This window comes from Neolamprologus brichardi, chromosome 10 (assembly GCF_056152115.1).
Source record: "Neolamprologus brichardi isolate AB-2024 chromosome 10, ASM5615211v1, whole genome shotgun sequence".
Taxonomy (NCBI): Eukaryota; Metazoa; Chordata; class Actinopteri; order Cichliformes; family Cichlidae; genus Neolamprologus; species Neolamprologus brichardi.
In genome coordinates, this window is record NC_142113.1 from 8,938,130 (window position 1) to 8,958,852 (window position 20,723).

At 43.3% G+C, this 20,723-nt stretch overlaps 2 protein-coding genes across 6 annotated transcripts in view; one reads left to right on the top strand and one right to left on the bottom strand.

The window, feature by feature from the left end:
* The window catches only part of fam222ba (family with sequence similarity 222 member Ba), a 31,934-nt gene extending 25,307 nt beyond the window's left edge, over window positions 1-6,627 (top strand). For all 4 annotated transcript variants that reach the window (XM_006799549.3, XM_006799550.3, XM_006799553.3 and 1 more), the window contains exon 3: window positions 1,696-6,627. In XM_006799549.3, coding sequence (XP_006799612.2) covers window positions 1,696-3,419 — 1,724 coding nt within the window. In that variant the 3' untranslated portion in view covers window positions 3,420-6,627. The remainder of the gene's footprint in view (window positions 1-1,695) is intronic.
* On the bottom strand, window positions 6,171-20,639 carry trpv1 (transient receptor potential cation channel, subfamily V, member 1). Of its 2 annotated transcripts, none has more exons than XM_006799554.3 (16): window positions 20,529-20,639; window positions 18,015-18,246; window positions 17,706-17,863; window positions 17,458-17,610; window positions 17,195-17,332; window positions 14,936-15,234; window positions 14,542-14,718; window positions 14,299-14,454; window positions 14,113-14,208; window positions 13,938-14,008; window positions 12,234-12,399; window positions 12,076-12,142; window positions 11,578-11,927; window positions 9,768-9,889; window positions 7,537-7,658; window positions 6,171-7,455 (listed from the first exon to the last, which is right to left on the bottom strand). In XM_006799554.3, the coding sequence occupies exons 2-16, from the start codon at window positions 18,221-18,223 to the stop codon at window positions 7,376-7,378; spliced, it is 2,364 nt and encodes a 787-aa protein (XP_006799617.1). In that variant the 5' UTR covers window positions 18,224-18,246; window positions 20,529-20,639; the 3' UTR covers window positions 6,171-7,375. The 2 variants fall into 2 exon arrangements, with proteins under 2 accessions (XP_006799617.1, XP_035767340.1); XM_035911447.2 differs by lacking the exon at window positions 20,529-20,639 and adding an exon at window positions 19,977-20,066.
* Window positions 20,640-20,723: the final 84 nt, after the last annotated feature.

Sequence of the window (20,723 nt, forward strand, 5' to 3'; positions counted from 1 at the left end):
CAGCTCTTTGGCCCAGACCCCTGCATTAATGAGGCTGCCATCAGCAGGCTGAATGCTTAGTTACAGCCGCCCCCTGTGTGCCGCCCTATGCCGGCCCCGCACATCGCTGCCCATTGTTTCCTGTTCACAAATAAAGCTCGAATTAATTAGCCAGTTGGCACAACTCTTAGTGCCGCCGTGTCAGTGCCCTCCATTCAGCTCCGCGCCTCATCCCACATGTCCAGTCCTCCCGCTGTGAGACCATGGCTGCCTGAAACCACAGACCTCTGCCAGAATTTCAGACTTTTAAAATTACTGCTCACTCAACAACAGAGGAGTAGCCAGTGTGCTATAAAGACGTGTTTTACTTGAGCTGAAAATCCCCCCCTCCTCAAACAGGATGAAAGAGGGAATTAAATGGAGCTCAGAGACCGGTCAGAGCAGCGATTCTCTTCACACATCGGCTCCACTCATGTCCATCAGTCAGAGAGGTGTGGTGGAAGTAGGTCAGGCTGGCAGGGCTGAGGTGATTGGGGTAGCATGGTGGAGGACAGCAGGGACAGAAGCCTTTTTTTTTTTTTCCTTTTTTTTTTTGTGGAAGTGAGACCAATGTGTTAGAAAGATGCGAGCAGTCACATCCACCGAGGCTGAAAATGGACACAAGCGGTTGTTGCGCAAGCCAGCACCTGCACGATCCTGTCACAAATTTTTTAAAAGGAGCTTCACGCATACACAAACACACAATCATGCTCACATTGTCACTTTGGCATTGTTAAATTTAGCCACAGTGCTTAGCAGGTGTAACAAATGTCTGCGAGCTGAGGCCTGGGAGGTGTTCCCACAGATCAGAGACGCTGCTTCTGTGTCTGATTACTTGTCTGCTGTCATGGAGCTGTGCTCTCTGCTCTCTTTTTTTCCTTCTCCCCTTGCCAGCCACAGGGGACCATCACAGCCTTTTTTTTCTGTTTATCTTGTGATATTTTTTTTAGTAGCAAGCGGCACAGCCCACCCCTCAGATGCATTCTTATTCTTTGCCCAGATAATGCGTCAATTAAGGCCACTAAAAGCTCCTGACCTCAAAGTCCCCAATGATACCACCAAATTGGATTTTAGACTGGGAATGTGTCGGCACCAATAATTCTGCAGAGACTCAGATCGGAATTTTTTTTCTTTGAGATGGGGGGTTTAGGAGAAAAACAGGCAAGTATGAAATATGAGAGTGCGTTCCAAATCAAGTTCACTCAGCTACTCTGATTTCAACTGATGTGCTCTTTTGTGCCATATACATTTCTACCTGAATTAAAGCTGGGGTAGGAAACATGTTTTTGGCATCAGTGGTTTAAAAAAAAATCTATAATAACCTTTCAGCATATGGTGATTTAAGTGGTCTGAGTTGAAACTAGACTCCTGCACCTATTCTGAGATCTGTTTTCATGCTCTAGAAAATATAGGCCATGAGGAGAGACTGGTAGATGGTAAGTGGTATAAAGGATAAAGAAGTAAGATGAATGAAGGACTTTGACATAGGATAGCACAGCATGAAGACAAAAGTTATCATTACACATATCTGAAGCTTCCTCTTGTGAAGTTGTAGGAGTTTTTTTCATTCTAGATTTTGGCCTGCTGCCTAATGTCTCTCTCAAATTTTTTTTCCTACCCTCTGTCTCCTTTTGCTTTCTGCTTCTTGCCTCCAATCTATCCTGTTCTTCACCTCAGGGGACACCACACAAAGGATGAGATCCGCTCCGTTTCCAACCCCTGCAGAATTGGATGCATATGCTAAGAAGGTTGCCAACAACCCCCTCACCATTAAGATCTTCCCCAACAGTGTCAAGGTCCCCCAGAGGAACCACGTGCGCCGTACTGTCAACGGGCTGGATACGTCAGGCCAGCGCTACAGCCCTTATCCTTCCTCTCAGGCCAGTGCCAAGACAGGCCTCCTCGCCATCGTCAAGGTGCCCACTGTCAAAGGCATCCTAAAAGATTTTGACGGTAGCCGGGCTCGCTTGCACCCTGACGTCATCATGAACCCCCTTACGGGACCCTATCAGGTGGCTTCAACCAGCACTTTAAACCACCAGGTGCAGAACCTTCCCCGGCCCCAGCAGAGGTTACCCCTTCCACCGCAGGACCCCCCTCAGACTGTGCATATACCCCTTCCCCAGCAGCAGGTGCACACCCAGAGTCTCAGACAGCCTCCCCCAATGGCCCAGCACCCTCAGGGCCCAGCCAGACTCCAGACTCAGTCTCAGCACCCAGCTCTCGGGCAACCACAGGGGCCACCTACTGTCATGCTCCAGCAGCAGCACCTTCAGCAGCAGCAGCAGCCTCCACCTGGCCTGCAGGGAAGCAGAAAGCTTCCCGATGGCGATGCACCACCTAATGTTACTGTCTCTACCTCAACCATTCCACTCTCTATGGCTGCTGGTCTGCACCAGGGCCGCCAGGCTGACCTGAACACCATCGTACATCAGATCAACCAATTCTGCCAAGCTCGGGCCCAGGGTGCAGGAACCACCTCCATGTGTGAGGGCCAGATCGCCAACCCCAGCCCCATCAGTCGCAACCTGCTTATCAGCGCTTGTTCTAGGGTTTCCATGCACAGTAACCCTGCCACCCCTGGCTTCCCCCCACCCAACTGCATCATTGGCTCTCAAGAGAAAGCCACAGCCCCAGTGGGAGCTCACCCTCCACCCAGTGTGGCTGCTATGAACCACTTGCCTTCCAACCACACTGATCTCAAGCAGCAGCACCAGCTGCAGCAGCACCAACTGCACCCACATCAGAATCAGCAGCAGCAGCAACTACAACACACCACGCAGCAGCAGCAGAAGATGCGCTCTTGGAATCAGCATCAGTTGGCTCATGTACCCCACATTCAGAATGGGGGGAGCCACCTCTGCAAGCAGCCTTCCAGGGACGCCACCTTCCATTTTAAGGGCATGGGCTACCCTGCAGAGGTGTGCGTGGGTCAGCCTTACTCACTAAAACCTCCCGTAGAGAGGCCCACCCCCTCCCCACCTGTTAACAACAACGGCATGCCCGGCCCCATGGCCCACTACACTAACGGTCACTACTTCCAGTCGCACATTTGGAACAGCAGCATCCTACCCACACCCAACAGTGACAGCTCCGGGTCTCAGGACATAGCCATGCCATTCCACGGTGCAGGCCCAGGAGGGTGCACCACGCTAGACTGTGGGCCCCCTGGGGCTCCCCATTACCGGCTAGGATCAAGCTCCTCCTCCTCCTCCTCCTCCTCCGCCCAGACTAATCTGATGCAAACAGCAGATTACTTGGGTGGGGACTTCCAGACGCCCTATTTCCGCGATCAGAATCTAGGGTTGATGGGCAAGATGCACAGGCCCCCTCTGAGCAGGGTAGGTCCAGAGGTTGGGGATGGCAGAACCGCTCTCATCCAGCACCCAGGGTACAGATAAGCTATGGCCTTGTCTCCACAACTGTTATCAGCACCCTTTGTTTAGTCTTAAGAAAGGAAACATGAATAAAACTCAACTTATAACTTAAGCAAATGACTGCTAATGTTAAAGAGGGTAAATTAATATATTTAATGAAGATCAGTAGGTTTTTTTTGTTTGTTTGTTTAATCTTGCAAGTGATCAATTGCTAATTCTAGGTTTGTTAACGAGGGCTTCTAACTGGCACTTCATACTGTTTATTACCTGCTTTTTCCCCTTGATGATACTTGTCAATTTACGTGCCTGGATCTCAAGTGATCCTGTGTCATTTCTACTTCAGACCTGCCACTAAAGTTTCCTTATGCATGCAAGAAAGAAAAACAGATCCCTCTCTGAAAAAACATCTGCTTTTTTTTTTCTTCCTGTAACAGGACCATGTCAGGAAATGTTTTGGTTCCGACTAGGTTCATTAAATTCGTTTCATTTCGATGATTAAACGCAGTCACTTCAGGACAAAAGAGAGAGCGATAACCGTGCTTCAATGCAAAGCCATCAGTTAGTGAAGTATAACAGAGTCCAGCTGGGACCTGTTCCAGAAAGCAGGTTTAGTTAGTTTGAGTTGATGAAGTTCAGGGGGGGGTGGTTGCAGCTGGGTCAGTCAGCTTAGGTGATATTAAACAAAAAAAAGCAGTTATCAGTGGAGCTCCGAGACCAACATTCACTATGGCAACGGGTAAATGAAGAGCAAATTTTCCACTTTAAATGGAAATATGAATGTTTGTCAATCTGTCACATTTTTCTTTTTTTCTTTCTTTCGTTTTTTTAAAGCCACATTTTATTCACCATTGCAATAATTTATTCAGCTTGAATTTTACTTATTTATTTAATGGAAGTTGGAATCCTACCTTTTATTGGCTACAATATCTGAATAAAACATTGTTGCAACCTGAAGGCTGAAATACAGGCGACAGCAGCGGAATATTGGAATATGGATCAAACAGATATGATGGCATTTAATTACTGTAACGTCAAAGTGTGTTGTAGTGATTTGCAGTAAAAAACTGACTGTACCTTTTAAGACAGCTTTGTTGCATTTGCTCAGTAGCATATATTGACCTCAGCATGTGTGCATATTTCACATGCTATGGGAACACTTTTGGACTGTCTGCAGTCAGTAAGACTCAAAGACTCATTCTGAACTACATGTAGCTTGGTTTAAAAAGCTGGTTTCAGCAGGTACGCAATCATCCTCCCTCAGTCATCTTCACCATGTTATGCCGCTGTGATAAAATAGGATATATCATGAGATATGATAATAATACTTGAAGTATGTACCTTATAAACGATAGTATGGCCAATAAACAGGACAAGCTTCATGCAGAGGATTTTTTTTTAACAGGGATTATGCCAATATGCAGTTTAGTGTCGAGAAAGTGGTTAAGAACCTGACAGCTGCCATCCTGTCTACAGAGTTATAACGGAAGACCATGTAGCATGCAATAGATTTTATTCTTCCATGTCCACGGATCGCTGTATGTCCAGATCGATAGTCTTGAAAGGAAGAAAGTCCTCGGACAACAAAGTCAATATTCAACCAGATAGTAACCTAACTCTCAACTCTGCATTCACTGCTGGATAATAGGAGGTTAAAAAGAACCTGCAGGTTAGAGTCACAGAGTCTGTTATGCCAACTGACTGATCCAGAGTTCCTCATGTCAAAGTTAACAAACCTCAAAGTCTGGCTAAATCTGCTTTCTGGAATAGGCCTCGGGCAAAGCTTGCAGTATGCACACATGCACAAAGGGGTTCTCCTTCTTTTTAAATGTCATTATTTGTATAATAGGATTCTTCAAGATTGATACCTCTCCGTCACTTAAGGAAGTCTGTAATCAGGTTGTTTGTACATATTTAAGTTCCAAGAGGGAACAAACAAGTTGAAAAAACTTTGATGCTTGGTCCTGCTTCACATGCTGCAATGAATTCAGGTGTTTAAAAAGGAAAGAAAAAAGAGAAAAAGAAATAAAGGCATAACAGACTGCGTTAGTGCCACGCTTGGCAGCAAGATTGTGAAATGTTTATGACAAGGAAGGTTGTGATAAAATTTACTCCTACCTTTTTAAAAGCGACCAAAGTCAGGTTAACAAGGACACACTGTTAGGAAGCGGTGCCATTTTTAAAGTTCGTGTCCTTTTCAGATCGTCTATGTATCCATGACAAATGTGTTTACTTGAATGTTTGAGATGATTTGTTTTGAAGGTATTGAAAGGCACAGACAAAAGTCTCTGAAGTAGATGAAATCCGCGTCAATGCCCCGTAGGAACTCACTACACGCCTAGCTAGATTTGTGGTCCCAACAATGGGCACCTCAGCGAACTAAGTTACGTGTTGTTGCTACTGATGCTGATGCTGAAATGAAAAGACCAAATTGATCACTTGCAAGATCACTCGGAGGTAAACGAAGCCCGACTTTTAAGTGAAACAGCAAATGCATTGTTTATTTTATTGTACACTGGCTTACCTACTAGACTACTGTAACTTTAAAGTTTAATGATTGTGTATGAATGCTGCCTGTGGATGTGGGAACGGTTAAGGGTGAGTGTGTGTGTGCAGTAGACAGTGTGTGTGCGTGAGATATAACGCAATGGCACCCATGTTTTGTTCTCCTAACCCCCTAATGACCCTTAAAAAGCCTTAAGTGTTTGGTCCTTGGACTTTCCTTTGAAAATGAGCATGGTTTAATGAAAACCCCAAATAAGAAGGAAGAGGCAATGGTAAGGATCCACAGAAACAGCAATTTTATTTTGCTTTTCTTTTTTTTTTTCTTTTGACTTTTGACTTTAATGGAAGTTTTGTTGAATAGGCAGAGCAATTCCTTAGATATTCTTTATTATGTAAAGTGAGGAAAATGAGTAATATTTTGTAATTATATATTTTTAGCAATGTGTAGTTTTTTGAGCTGTAACAATTTTTTTTTCTTCTCCCTCCCCTCCCCACAAAGTTTCAAAGCTTCAGTTTGCAGTTGTGACTATTTATAATACTTGATTTGCTTGTTATTTAAAAATTTATTTTCTTTCTTTATTTCTTGTACTGTTGCTGTGAAATGGAAGAAGGTCCACGAACCTTTCTTTTGTGTCATTCTGTACGACAGATAAGAGGCAAGAACGTGAGAGTTGTGCTACTCTTTTTGTAATATTGTAATAATAAAATAAAGTTCTAATTTATGCTTTGAACTCAGTTCGCTTGAACATTAATTTGTCTAAATTAACAGCAGGCAGCCTAGCTCTTGTCATCCTCTGTGACAGTTCAGGTAGCTACACACACACACACACACACATTTGTCTCTCTCATAATCAGCCCTAGAAGCGACTCGGTGTTTCTAAAGGCTTGTCTAAGCCACATTTGTAACTGTGACAGGTAGAGCCAAAGGTGGTGATTGCTACACCAATTGCTGCCGCTTCATGCCATTTATCCAGGCCGGAACAGGAAGTGGAGTAGACAAAGCAAGCTGTGAAATCTGTGGGACTGATCTGGTCGCAGTAGATTTAGCTTGTCTGGCTGTGATGAAAATGGGCCTAGTATAAAGGGCACACAGTGGGAGGGAAGGATCAGCACCTTGGTGAGTGGCATTACTCCACGAAGGTTTTCGAGCCATACCAGAGGTGCCAGCGGGTTATGGCCTTTGAGCAGAGGATGTGCATCCAGTTGACGTGCAGGAGCAGCATGTAGAAGAAGCCGCTGGATTAAATGTTCTGCTTTAAAATTTCATTGCTATTTGCACAACACTGCCTGGCGTTCAATACTGATAAATATTGCTGTTTTACACTGTTGTCAGTCAAACCCAAAGTGTCCACAAGGTTTTCTTTGGAAGGTTACACTGGGGAATCAGTCAGTCAGTAAAGTAGATTATCCATGTCTGTTAAAATTATTGGGCAAGTAAAACAGCCAGTCAGGCTGAGTAGCCAGAGAGCAGCTCTCTGTTAGACCGGTGTCATCTCTGTGGACTGGTACGCCTGCCACCGCCTACTGCCATCCATGAATAAGCCTCTCCAGCTCCTCCCTGTGGGTAAAGCAGGAAAATGTTAGTGGACTCGAATTACTTTCCTCCCTCACACAAATCCATGAATTCATCTTTCCGCACCTCTTTGTTGGCTCCTAGGTGGGGTTTCAGTGCCTGGGTGCTGGACACGCTCCCAACAGCCGGGATCCTCATCGATTTTGACCAGGTTGCTGTTCCATTTGTTCCAGTTGACTTCCTCCACTCTGAGGAGACAAGAGGACACATGCTCCAATTACTGTCTGCCGTGTGACACATCAATCAGCTGTCAACAAAATTAGCGAACAACACGGTGTACTGTGCATCAATCGATTGTGCTCACACAGCCGCGTCTTGGATGAACTCTTCAATGCTAAACCTTTGTTTCTCCTTTGTTACTGTGCCTTGATGAAGTTGGCCTTTATCAGCCTTTATTGTGAGCAGCAGAGTGGTGATCAGTTTCATGCAAGGGATTTTATACTCTTCGATATGAAGAATCTTAGTATGAAAACCTGGCCAATAAAGTCAGATAATAAGTCTAATATTAGACCTCATACATCATCCTTACTGTCACCAGGAAACCCGCTACAAACCCACAAAGACTGACACACATGCAGAGGTTCAATTTAGCACAGCTGAACACAAATAATATAGCCAATACTGAAACGTAGCCAAATTTATGACTAATAACTAATAATTATGTATTCAATACCCAAACGTGTTCTTTTCTCCTGTCTTTATACATGTCTGGATTTATCTGCAAGCGAGTTCAAGCCGCAGCTCACTAACAGCCAGTTTCTCTAGATTTTGTTTTTCTGCAGCCACTGAAGCCAACTAGTGCTAATGCACTTTGTAGTGATCAAACTAACAAATTTAGTAAAGTAAATGCAACATTTGAACATCATGTCAGCTGAAATAATTCAAAGTTAGACTAAGTTAGATTATAGTCATTATTTATGTCAGGCATTTTTAGTCTTTCTTGTACAAGGACAATTGTAAAGCAGGGGAAAAGCAAGAATGACACAGGAAATGCAGACCCAAACTGTAGTGGTTTTTTTTGGTTTTTTTTTACATTTTAAGAGAAAAAGCTTTGACCCAACAGGGCCTCCATAACTTGTGAGGCTGCATTTGGCATCATAGTGCTTTGTGCTAAATTATCCACGTTCAGCTGGTTTAGTATGTTGGTGTGCAATAAATGCAAAGTGCAGATGAGGCTGATTGGAACAACAATAATTGACAAATAACTTGTTACCCCTTGAAAAAACTACCAGGAAAAAACACTGAAGCTCTTTTCTGAGCTGAGTGGTATCTGTCATATTTCACCTTATCGAACAAAATGACTGTGTGTGTATCAGAAGCTAGTGAAGGTGGTCTCTGCCTGTTCAGCTATTCTTGGAAAAACCCCAAAACTGCTCTAATGGTTATCAAACCACATCTTTAATGATTTACTGAGGTGTTGCAACTCATCGTTAAGGAAACATAAATGCAGAATGAAACATTTGATTTTGTAATACTGCTAGATGAAAACTAAAGGAACTTCCTGTAAAATAATCGTTTGCAGCTCTATATTTTCACTCTTGGACTTCATTAGAGTAACTTTGCATGACTCAAAAAATAATCCTTATTTATCTTATGGTGGTGCAGCGCCTCAGTTCATCTGTCTCAAACGAGCCATTCGCTTTAAGCAGATTTCTTCTGGACTGATGCTCCTAATAAAAGAAAGCCTTTAACAGCAGATGGGTGTGGCCGCTGGGCTCACTGATGTGCCTGAGACGGCCTTATTAACCCTGTAACACCAAATGTATCATACTTGACACGTGAGTTTTTGATATCTACATAAGTGTGTGTCTCCTCTCCCCCCCCCCAAAATAAATAAATAAATATAACCATAAACTATAAATCTTTCTTTATTTGAAACTTTTTGCCATGTTTAAACTAGGAATGTGCAAGAGCTGCAGCCTTCAGGAAGCTGGGACTTCAATCAACAGATTTTCAACCCTGCCCTATGCCAATATGTCATTGGAAAAAATGAGGCCTCTATCTCCAGTAGGGGTTAAGGTAAGGGCGTAGCCTTCAAGAAGGCAGAAGCTTCATGTTGATCTTTGTGGTATCTATTAATGTCTGCTTGCTAACATGTTGTCTTTGTCAACAAAACTGACAGAAACATTAGATGGTATTGGTTAAAAGCTTAAATTTCATTAAAAAAAAAGAAGCTATGAAGATGCTGAACCACAAATGTCAACCACATGTTGGAGCTAGAATGTCCAGGGCATTTGCAGCCCTTTGAAAATGTGTGACTAACCACTGTGCTGTCACTGAACTGAATAGAAGCCAACCTGAAACACCGCCGGCAGTCCTTTCCAGTAGCAGTGTTGAGATTTTTCTCCACCCCACAGCGAAAATAACCCCTCAGGCAACAGGGCAGTCTCCTCTCCATGTCCAGGATAGTGATAGCCCTCTGAAAGCAGTCACATCATTTAAATCACGCATACTTCACTTATATACTCTTTTTTTTTTTTTTTTTTTTTTTTTTTTTTTTTTTTTTTTTTTTTTGCCTGTCCCATTTGGTTCTTTAGCTGTCAGAATTGTTGTCTGAAGACCAACAAGGATACCAAATGGATTTATTTTGCCAAATGGATCATCATGGCATTGCCGTATTGGTCCATTTGATCGACCTTTGTTTTTATTATTTATTTTATTTTCAGTTGTTACAGACGGGACAGACATGAGTGAGGGATAGGAAAGGGAGAAAGAAAGAGGAAGGAAAAGAAAAACAGAAGGGGAGAGGGACAGTGAGAAAGGGGGGAAGAAAAAATATCTCCGGGATCACCTGTTGAGAGAAAAAGAATAGAAAACAAGCAAAAAAAACAAAACAATGCAACATACTATACACAACACCATCGCATTAATCTAGCTAAGTGTAAACAGCAGTAAATACTAAGTATTGAATGTTGTTGTGCAGCACGCAGGACAGACAGCGCACAATGTGCTTTGAAGTAGCAGCCAAGAAAGGTGTGATTTAAGTCTACGAACAGTGAACACCCGTGTGCACACCTGTGTGGATCGGCGCGCTTGTATTCAAATGGTTTCCCCATGTAATGGTCTGCTAGAGGATGTAGAGAGCCATAGCCCCGTCCCCCAGGGCATGAAGCAGGCATGGAGGAGATCCAGGCCCCAGACATCCAGAGGCCCCAGAGTGCAAGAGCCCAAGGAGGACCACCGAAGGGGCATCCGTGCCACCTTCATGGGAAGGGCTGAGGATCCCCAGATGAGGGGTCACCCAGTAGCCACCGGGCAGAAGCTAGAGGGGGCTGCACCGGCGTGCCCGCCGGCTCCGCCGGCAGCCAGCTGCGCCAGAGTGAACCGAGCCGCAGGCACAGAGGCCGGAGGCCCGAGGGCCCCGAGGGCCCCCCGCACCCCGGAAGAGGCCTGACCGAGCAGCAGGCGCCAGGCCCCGCCAAGTAGCCACCGGGAGTGAGCTGGCACATGACCTGAGCGCCCATCCCTGGACACCAAGAACCAACAATGCACCGACCCCTGAGGGCATCAGTCACCGGCAGGGAGTGTGGTGAGGGGAGATAGGCCTCCACACTTTGGAGGGCCTTGGAGTTCCCAGAGAGGTGGAGTCTAAGACTCGACCTGACATATAGACACAGACAAACAGGCACACACAGACACAGACATGCATTCCCACCCTCATGCACACATATACAAACACTCAGCACTCACCCAACGTAGGAATAAACGTAAATGGACATGTACACACAATCACACTCCCCAAACATACTCTATACCCCGGGTCCAGGTATCCTCGCTCCCAGAGATGGAAACGGCACCCAGACCCAAGAGATGTTACCCTTCCCTCCGGGGTGGAGGCAAGCAGACCGCCCCAGGCTCCGCAGCAGCAGGGAGGCCAATCGGACAGCCAGCATCTCTTCCCAGCCCCCCCGCCCCGATGGCTAGCAGAGAACGGGGGGGTGTTAAGACCCCATACCTCCCTCCTCCCGCTCAAGTGTAGTGTTGCTGCGTGTTGCTCTAAAGTGTATTTAAAACAAGGGACAGCATGGTGCTGCTGCCAGAGAGCAGCAGGTGTTAGCACGGCCCCTCCCGAGACTATATACTCACATCAGCTCTGAACACACTGACCTGTAGCTTCCAGATGCTGGTGGTCTCATTGGTGAGCTTCTCCACAGTGCGGTTCATGAGCGCGATGAGCATGTTGAGCAGCAGGATGTAGGTAAGTATGATATAGAAGATGAGGAGCACGTAGAAGACGTCTATGTACTTGTAATCCTGGATGAACTCCATGTCGCCCATGCCAATGGTGAACTTGAAGAGCTGCAGGGTAGTGTAGGAGATGTTTGAGAAGCTGGGTTTGACACAATCCTCCTCAAGACCAACAAGGACAAAACGAGGTGATTTAGTGGTGTTTGTTGTATTCAGCTCTTTATCAGGAGACTTGTCCGCTGTAGGCTCTTTGAGGAGGGTGACCACCGCTGTGATAGGAAGCAGGTTACAGCAGGTTAAGCAGGTCTGATCAGGGTACACAAGCTACAGATTCTGTATGAAAAACCTTTTAAATGGAATCAAAAAATGCAGATGTTTTTGTGCAAACCTTTCTCCTTTTTAGAGAGGGTATAATACCTGCTGAAAATCCAAAGAGAAAGACGATGTAGACAAACAGGAAGCGCAGGATGTCACTGAGGATCATCTGCAAACAAGGAGACAGAGAGCCTCAGTGATGGGATCAGTTGCTATCTAATTTATCTTCTCTGTGGAACTGCGTGACATGCAAGGGCTACCTTTTGTATCATGACACTATAGATGCCCATGTGCTCGTTGCCCCTGGAGAAGTAGAGTATGTTCACCCAGCTGAGAGCAAGACACAACACCAGGAAGCTGAGGTACTTATCCCTCCCAAACAGGTGGAGCCCAGTGGAGATCAGGAAGAGGACACCCTGCAAAAGACTATCAGCGGCAGCACTGTAATAACTATTAACATGAACGCTGAGGAGTTTTACTGTGCTGTACATCTTCCACAAACCATTTATTTGCAAAGTGATGTAGAAAAACCTATTTTTTCCCAAAAGAAGTACAATACCTATAGAAAGTATATAACCAACTTACCAATGTTTGGACACAAACATGCTTTATATTTATTTTTACGACTTTCTACATTGTGGATACAAACTGAATACATCAACTCTATGAAGTAAGATGTATGAAATTATGTAGCAAAGAAAAAATTGATGAATAACTCTAAATATGTCTTATCTTTTAGATCCCCCAAAGTAGCCACCTTTGCTTTGGTGACACCACTGCAAACCTTCAATCATTCTGGAAAATTACAAAAACTTTGTGTCCCCAAGTGCAGTCGCAAAAACCATCAAGTGCTATGACGAAACTGGCTCACATGAGGACCACCCCAGGAAAGGAAGACCAAGAGTCACCTCTGCTGCTGAGGATAAATTCATCCAAATCACCAGCCTCAGAAATCGCAAGTTAACAGTATCTCCGATTAGAGCAGATTAGAGGTCAAATAGCTGCTAAGAAACGCCTACTAAGGAAAAGCAACAAGCAGAAGAGATTTGTTTAAACCAAGAAACACAAAGAATGGACATTAGACCGTTGGAAATCTGTGCTTTGGTCTGATGAGTCCAAATTAGAGATCTTTGGTTCCACCCGTCGTGTCTTTGTGCGACGCAGAAAAGGTGAACGGATGGTCTCTACATACATGGTTCCCACTGTGAAGCATGGAGGAGCAGGTGTTTTGGTGTCGGAGTGCTTCCACAGCATCCTGCAGCAACATGCCATCCCATCCGGGTTTGTGTGTAGCTGGAGCATCATTTATTTATCAATAGGACAATGACCCCAAACACACCTCCAGGCTGTGTAAGGCCTATTTGACCAAGAAGGAGAGTGATGGAGTGCTGCACCAGATTGCCTGGCTTCCACAGTCACCTAACCTAAACCAAATTGAGATGGTTTGGGATGAGATTTGACCGCAGAGTGAAGGCAAAAGGCCCAACAAGTGCTCAGCATCTCTGGGAACTCCTTCAAGACTGTTTGAAAACCATTTCAGGCGACTACCTCATGAAGCTCATCGAGAGAATGCCAAGAGTGTGCAAAGCAGTAATCAAAGCAAAGGGTGGCTATTTTGAAGAATCTAAAATATAAAATATGTTTTGAGGTATTTCACACTTTTTTGTTTACTACATAATTCCATATGTGTTCATTCACAGTTTTGATACCTTCAGTAAGAATCTACAATGTAAATAGAAAAACACATTAAATGAGAAGGTGTGTCCAAACTTTTGACATCATTAAATCACAACAACTGCTGCATTCAATTGAAACTATTAAAAGGAAATGTTAGTAGTAAAGGGGCTTCAGCTGATTGCTGCACGAATGCAAGTTGCGACTCTGTATCAGGAATAATACGGGATTATAAAGAGGTGAGAAAACTCCACAAGGTAGCTTTAATTTTGAGTGTGCCTGCTACTTACAAAAGAATCTCATAATATCCGTCAACCAGCAGGGTCTCCAGCTTTGGTCGTTTCCTCATCATATCTATAATCTAGGGATTCAGATGAGGTAATCAGTCATGTTACTGGACTACAACTTCCACTAGGTGGTGATATAAGAAAGTAGATGTACACAAACACAAAGTTAACTACATACCCCTATGAAAAAGAAGTAGCAGTTCGCAACTGCTGTCACCAGCCAAGCTAAAATGTACAGGTAATCATCGGTCTTGAGGTTAATGTGAAGTAATGGCTGTGGGGCACAGAGAGAACATCATCCACATTAACACAGGCCTGTCTGTGATGCTTGCACAGCTCACCTCTTTTGTGTCAGTCAGCTTACCATTCTTTCTTTCTTATAGTAGGCTAGGAGAGTAAAGATGATCAAGTACACAAGGTAGGACAGGAAGTTGAAGAAAAACATTCCACTGGCAAACCTATTCCACTTTTCTTCAAGCAGTTGGATCAGAGGCTCCGTCTCGAGCATCTCGTGACGGTTCTAAGAGGAGAAAGGAAGGGATGCACATTTGAGAACCGAACAGCATGCAACTTCTGCTCTGACTGGTGTCACAATGCTGGGACTCACAGGGATGTCGCTGCCGTAGATCAGTATCTTCAGCACTGAGTTCTCCTCATATGAGTCCACGGAGGCCAGGTCGTACAGGGAGCAGTGGACAGGCCCATAAACCCACTCGGTGAATTTACGGGACAAGTGTTTGGTTCCAGGCTCTTGGAACTCTCGTCTTAAGATGTGTGAGAACAGCTGTAGACAAATAAAAAGGAAAGCTAGAACAAAGAAAGTCTGTGAAGGTCTGATCTATTTCTGAAAGCCCAGAAACCCGCAGATCCCACCAAAACTTATAGTTTCTGCCCTGTCAGTAGTAAAGGAGGGCCATACTACTCTTATGGCTCTGCACTTCATTCTCACTGTTGCTTTTCTCACTTGGTAGTACTCTTAATGTCAACCTGCAGTGTTTTACCTCAGTCTTGCCAGTGCGGGCAGCCATTTTGAGAGGTGTCAGGCCCTTCTTGTTCTCAATGTTTTCCAGCTGCACCTTAGGATACAGTCTCGCTGTGATCTTTAGGATACGGTCGTACATGCTGACTATGAATTCTGTGTTGCACTTGGAGTTGTCAGCCACCATCACAAGGGCATGCAGGACCGTGTTGCCTTGAGAATCTACCATCTTAGGATCTGCTCGCTGGTATTCATTGTCCATTAAGAAGTCTACCACATCGGGCTGGTTGGTGCAGGCTGCCAGAGACAGGGGCAGCTCACCTGCAGACAAAGATTTGATGATATTTTAAAGTTTTATTCCAGCCTTACTTATTTTTTGAATCAAAATCAGGGTGTTGAAACGTTTAAAGGCTACACCATGGAGCCCTGCCCTCAAAAACTGACACAGATGTAACTGGATTTAAAAAATAAGTGCTTAAAGGCTTTAAAACATGTTTTGCGCCATCCTCTTTCAGTACAGAACATTACATCAAATGGTAAATGGTCTACGGACCCCAAAGCGCTTTATACATCCAGTCATTCACCCATTCACACACACACTGGTGATGGCAAGCTACATTGTAGCCACAGCCACCCTGGGGTGCACTGACAGAGGCAAGGCTGCCGGACACTGGCGCCACCGGGCCCTCTGACCACCACCAGTAGGCAGCGGGTGAAGTGTCTTGCCCAAGGACACAACGACCGAGACTGTCCAAGCTCGAACCGGCAACCTTCCGATTACAAGGCGAACTCCCAACTCTTGAGCCACGATCACATTGCTGGGTTGATTGGTTACAGTCAATAGACTTACATTAGTTCATGTTAGCGAACTAGTAACAGGGATAAACATACCAGGGTAACAGGATAAAATACAAACCCTTGTGGTGGACCACTGGAGGGCTCCACTCACACCCAGTTCTCAGGAAGTGTTGTTGCTGTGTTTTGGAGGGAAAAGTGTTCAGTTGTGTGGTGATGAGTAATAAACGAGCAGTGTCAATCGAGAGCTCTCGTGTCGTCTGTGTTTACCTCCACACCCTAAAATTAAAAATCAGTCTAAAGGGACTATTTTTTTGCTGGTCCATTTTATGTCTAGTCAATCCAATTGACATTATATTGTGACAACTAGTTTTGAATCCAGTCATGGTTTCCTCTATGATTTAGGGACTACACACGAAGCTATCGGTGGGGGAAAGATTCCTGCATTACTCATATTGTCCATTTTTATCTCTATCTTCCCTCTGAAGCTAGAGATGCAAATGCAAAACTGGAAAAAATTATTTGCAGAATCCTTAAGCAAAGGATGAGACTGTTGGTAGCAAGAGTGTCCTGTTTTTCTTTGTGGTGTGTTTGCAGTTAAATTTCCATTGACCAATGATGTTTGAGCAAGCTTTTGTTGCTCATGCAGAAAAAAATTCTGTCCAGGCAGCAACAGAAAAACACACATATGGTGAAACCGTCTTAAAACCATCAGCTAATATAAGTCGTTGATTTAGCCATTAACTAGATAAAAAAAAAAAATCAGCATTTGTAAAAACCATCTGGCCGAAAGAAGAGCAAGTTTGACCCAAATAATCTTTTTGTTAAACTGGTAATAGAGGAAGATGAGTTACAGAGAGATAATTAATTGATTATAAATTGTGAAATTTATGGCCAACAAATCATGAAGATCACATTTACTTAATATTCCAGGTATTCTGTACATTTGAAACAATTATTTTATGTTTGATTAAAGAGTATACTGTTACACGCCAAAGAATAATTTATCATATGTGACTTTTAAGACTTTAATAAGTACCAGAGGTTATGTAACAGTATGTAGATAGGGATACTAATATAGTTGGTGTCATAGTTAAAGGGAACCTGAGGAAACCTTTACTTATCTTGAGTTCGCTCTTGTTTCTCATTCGAGATTCAAAGCTGTACTGGTCTTTTAATGTACTCTCATGTAATTCAGAATTCTGCATTTTGCAAAAGGACACTAAATAAGAAACTTGGAAAAGTAGCAGCATGTCCAAAAATAGGACAATCTTTCCCTTTGAACAACTTGCACACTGTTCCTCTATACATATTTGAGTATTAAGTATTGATCAAGGAAACTGGGCCATCATATTGTTCCTTCAAAAAAAAAAAAAATCACACTTCTGCTCTGATGCTAAAAACTACAAAAATAACTGGCTGACTCACTGCGTCGGCATATGATCTTTGCATGAGGAAACTCCTCTCTGCAGCAGCATGTGCTCACCAAAGTAGAAGTAGGGACCCTTGTGTGGTTGGAAGAATTTCCCGCAAGCTCTGACGTGAACGTCTGCACCTTTGCTGACCAGCAGCTTCACATAAAAAATACTTCTCCTCTCGATGGCTATATGCAGAGCTGTCTGGCCTGCAAGAAAATGAGTCTTATTTAAACATGTCCACTGCATTACTGGAAAAAAATGCTGGAATATGGATATTGTGACAAGATTAAAAGAGTTCAAATAAATCTCCCGGACACAGAAAATCTGTTACCTTTGTAGTAGTTGTTGGTGTAGGCTGCGTTCACAAACTCCTTAACATCACCCATCTTCTCTGAAATGTCGATCAACATTTCAATGGTCTCATTCCTGCCGTCTTTGAGGTGCATTAGAGCTTTCATTAAGGGCGTTTTACCGTAGGACCGATCTGTGGATGTAAACACAAATCCATGTGGTTAACACATAGGTCAGCATGTTCTACTTTAGTTGCAGCTGTTGCATTACCGGTCCTCCAACACTCACACAAAGAGTCAGAGAGTTTCTTCATATTTTGGCGCAGGTACTCTTGAAGGCCATCGAGTTTGCTGATATCTCTGCTGGCCACTGCTTCAAACAGTCTGTCACGGTTATACGTCTTGCTGTCTCTCCTGTTATCATGCTGATCCACACCTCGAATCCCTCTATACAAAAAACCAAAAAAGTGTAACAGACAGTTGGGTTGCAGGGGGTTATTAAATCAGCACTTTGGGGCTTGAAAATACCCAGCACCAATCCTATAATGAGTGTTATATTGAGGCAAACATCATTTTATCACTGCATGGAGAGGCTCACTTGTCAAAGTTGAAATTGAATCTGATCTGAGGTTTCATCTTCTCCATTTCTTCCTGGTAATCAGTGTCCATAGGTGTCTTGGGGTCCTCCGGGCTCAACCTCAAAGCAGAAGCCAGACCATCTTTCTTAGTCACCTTTTGGCGCGACCTTTCCTCCTCTGTCCTGTCGTCTGTCTCCAGAGTGAAACCAAACATCTCAGATTTCTTCATTTTTCACCCTTTCCTCCAGTGATCTGCATGGAAATACAACACAGTTATCCATAATCCAGAAGTGACAGAGGTGCTGCAAGGAGCTTTCAATACAAAGTGTAGAGATTTTTTTCAAGACACTGTTACTGTTTCACTGCTAATACCTAATAACTAAGACACTCAGTAACTACCATTTTACTGGTGCTTTTTTTAAAAATTTATTTTCATTTAAATTGTAGTTAACTGGCTTTATGAGCTTTAAGGAGACTAAGTTTGGTAGTGGTTGTATGTGTGTCATGTCAAAATGTAACCTCTGACCTCATTTTTACATTTAACCCCAAATGCATTACAGCTTTAAAGAAAGTAATATCAAGAGAAAGAGCATGAGCTGCTAGTCAGTTATTTATGTCTAGCTACAAGTTGTAAAAATCAATATTATTACAAACCTATTATCCGTTAGCTTCTCCTACACAAGTTTGCTATTTTGTTTACAAAATTTTGTTTACAAAATACCAAACTATACCAAACTATTCCCTTAAAAGTGTCTTGGCTGTCTTGGTGGAGGTTTGTGCTCTCTGGGTGCTTCTTGTTGAAAAAATAAAAGCAACTAATCGAGTCCTGTTTAGCCTGCAGAAATTTGAAACATGAGAAAAAGGGCAATAAAATCACTGTACACCCAAATCTGTGTCCACAGTAAGTCATCTACAACAATTGGAGGAATCAAAGTAAAGATTTAGGTTAAACCATTTAAAACTATGTCATTACACACTGCTTGGATTGAATTGGTTACAAACACAGCCATGAGCCACTGTAAATAATTCAGGTCAGAGCGTGTAGCGTGGCTGCATCAGCAGAATCGGAAACATGTTTACCACAGGGGCTTATCTAACCCGTCTTAAATGGCACGAAGATAGCTTTCAGACATGTGATGTTTCCCCAACCAGTGACTAACAAAGGAGTTTTTATTTAAAACACTTCCTTGACAACAGTAGAAACACAGCACTCGATCTTCTTGCTGCTCGCTGCTTTGTGGCATGATCAGTTGGTTTACAGTGTGGTTACACATTCACAGTCTAAAAGGATTCCAAGTTCAGCTGATAGTAAACAGACATGCACCGATGTTAAAGAAAGATGCGTTAAGGGCCATGAGACTGTACAGAAATCTTCTGTGGCTTCTTGTTCCTCTTTTTAAGTCAGAAAATGGGGAATTAGTGATTCAGTGGAAACTTATACCCCATGTACATCATGGGAGGAACACAGCAAAAAAACACAACAACGGACTAAAAACACAGAATAAGCACATCTGTTGTGGTAAAACCATTTTGCTGAACATCATGTAAAAGATGAATTAAACAGATGCTTTCAATCACACAACTGACACTGTAGTATTTTAAAGAAAGAAATGCTAAGCTTACATGTCTATAAATGTTTGCATTGTAAAACTGCTTGTACAGGAACCTCTCCTACATCATGTCATTATGTCCTGGTGTATTATTTATGACTTATTGATCCATGATGCTCAGTAATGTGAGCCATGTATGGGTTTTTTTTAATGCTGCACAAACATGTCTCTACAATAATAAAGATAATCTGCTCTGTATTCTCACTGAGGCGCAATCTAAACTGTGAAAAACATCCCTTTAACTGCGCACTTCAACATGCCATCCATATACCGAAGCAGTGCAACATGCCACGGCAGTAGCACATTCTTCATGAACTAAGCTTTTTTTTTCATAAAGTGGCAATCAAAGCAGTAACAAACGAGCTGACTTACCAGACTTCAATCTTCGTCGTCTATACTGTTTCCTTTGTTTAAAAGTTTTTGAAAAAAATCTGATGTTAATGTCAAAACCACTGAGGTATTGACACAACCTCAGAGACATGAGCGTGTGAATACTATTGTGTCTCCGAAGATGCCTGCTTAGCATTAAGAGAAATGTAATAGTAGGAGCAAGGCAGAGGGAAATAAGATAACCCGCCCTTGAGAAAATTACGGCACTTTACTCTGGGCTTGAGTGCTTAAAAGGATGCTGTACTGACCATTACTGGACATGACAAAATACCACAGAGAATGCAGTGTATTACCTGACCTAACACAACAGAGCTTGGCTTTTTTTGATGACTTCAGGAAAGAGGAGCTACAGAGCAGATTGCAGTGTTAAAACAACTGTTAAAATCTTTTATCTTTGAATTTATTCTAACTAAATAATCCACTGAAGCACTTAGCTGAACAAAAAAGCAGGCATGAAGCAGAAGAGCACTGGCGTGTTGTCCACAGAAAATCCACAGAAAATGAAAGCAGAAGTTTCAAAAAGGAGAAACTTACCCTGAAGAATCAAATTCAGAATGCTGAAGATTTTGGTCGTAAGTCTTCTGGGGTTTTTTTTTAGTCCATAAAGCTGCTCAAGAGTTTCCTGTACGTCTTACAAGCCTCTTCGTGTTCTCAATGTGATGTACTTGGGTGTTTTATTTAGTGCTGCTCTGGTCCTGTGACTAAATGTGTGGTTGCAGAGCATCTGCC

Coding starts and splice junctions, on each gene's coding strand:
- trpv1 (XM_006799554.3), bottom strand. CDS start 18,223: ATGAAGAAATCTGAGATGTTTGGTTTCACTCTGGAGACAGACGACAGG. Junction 12,400..13,937: donor GGATATTATGAGATTCTTTT/GTAAGTAGCAGG, acceptor TGCCGCTGATAG/TCTTTTGCAGGGTGTCCTCT. Junction 11,928..12,075: donor TCTCTTTGGATTTTCAGCAG/GTATTATACCCT, acceptor TTCCTATCACAG/CGGTGGTCACCCTCCTCAAA.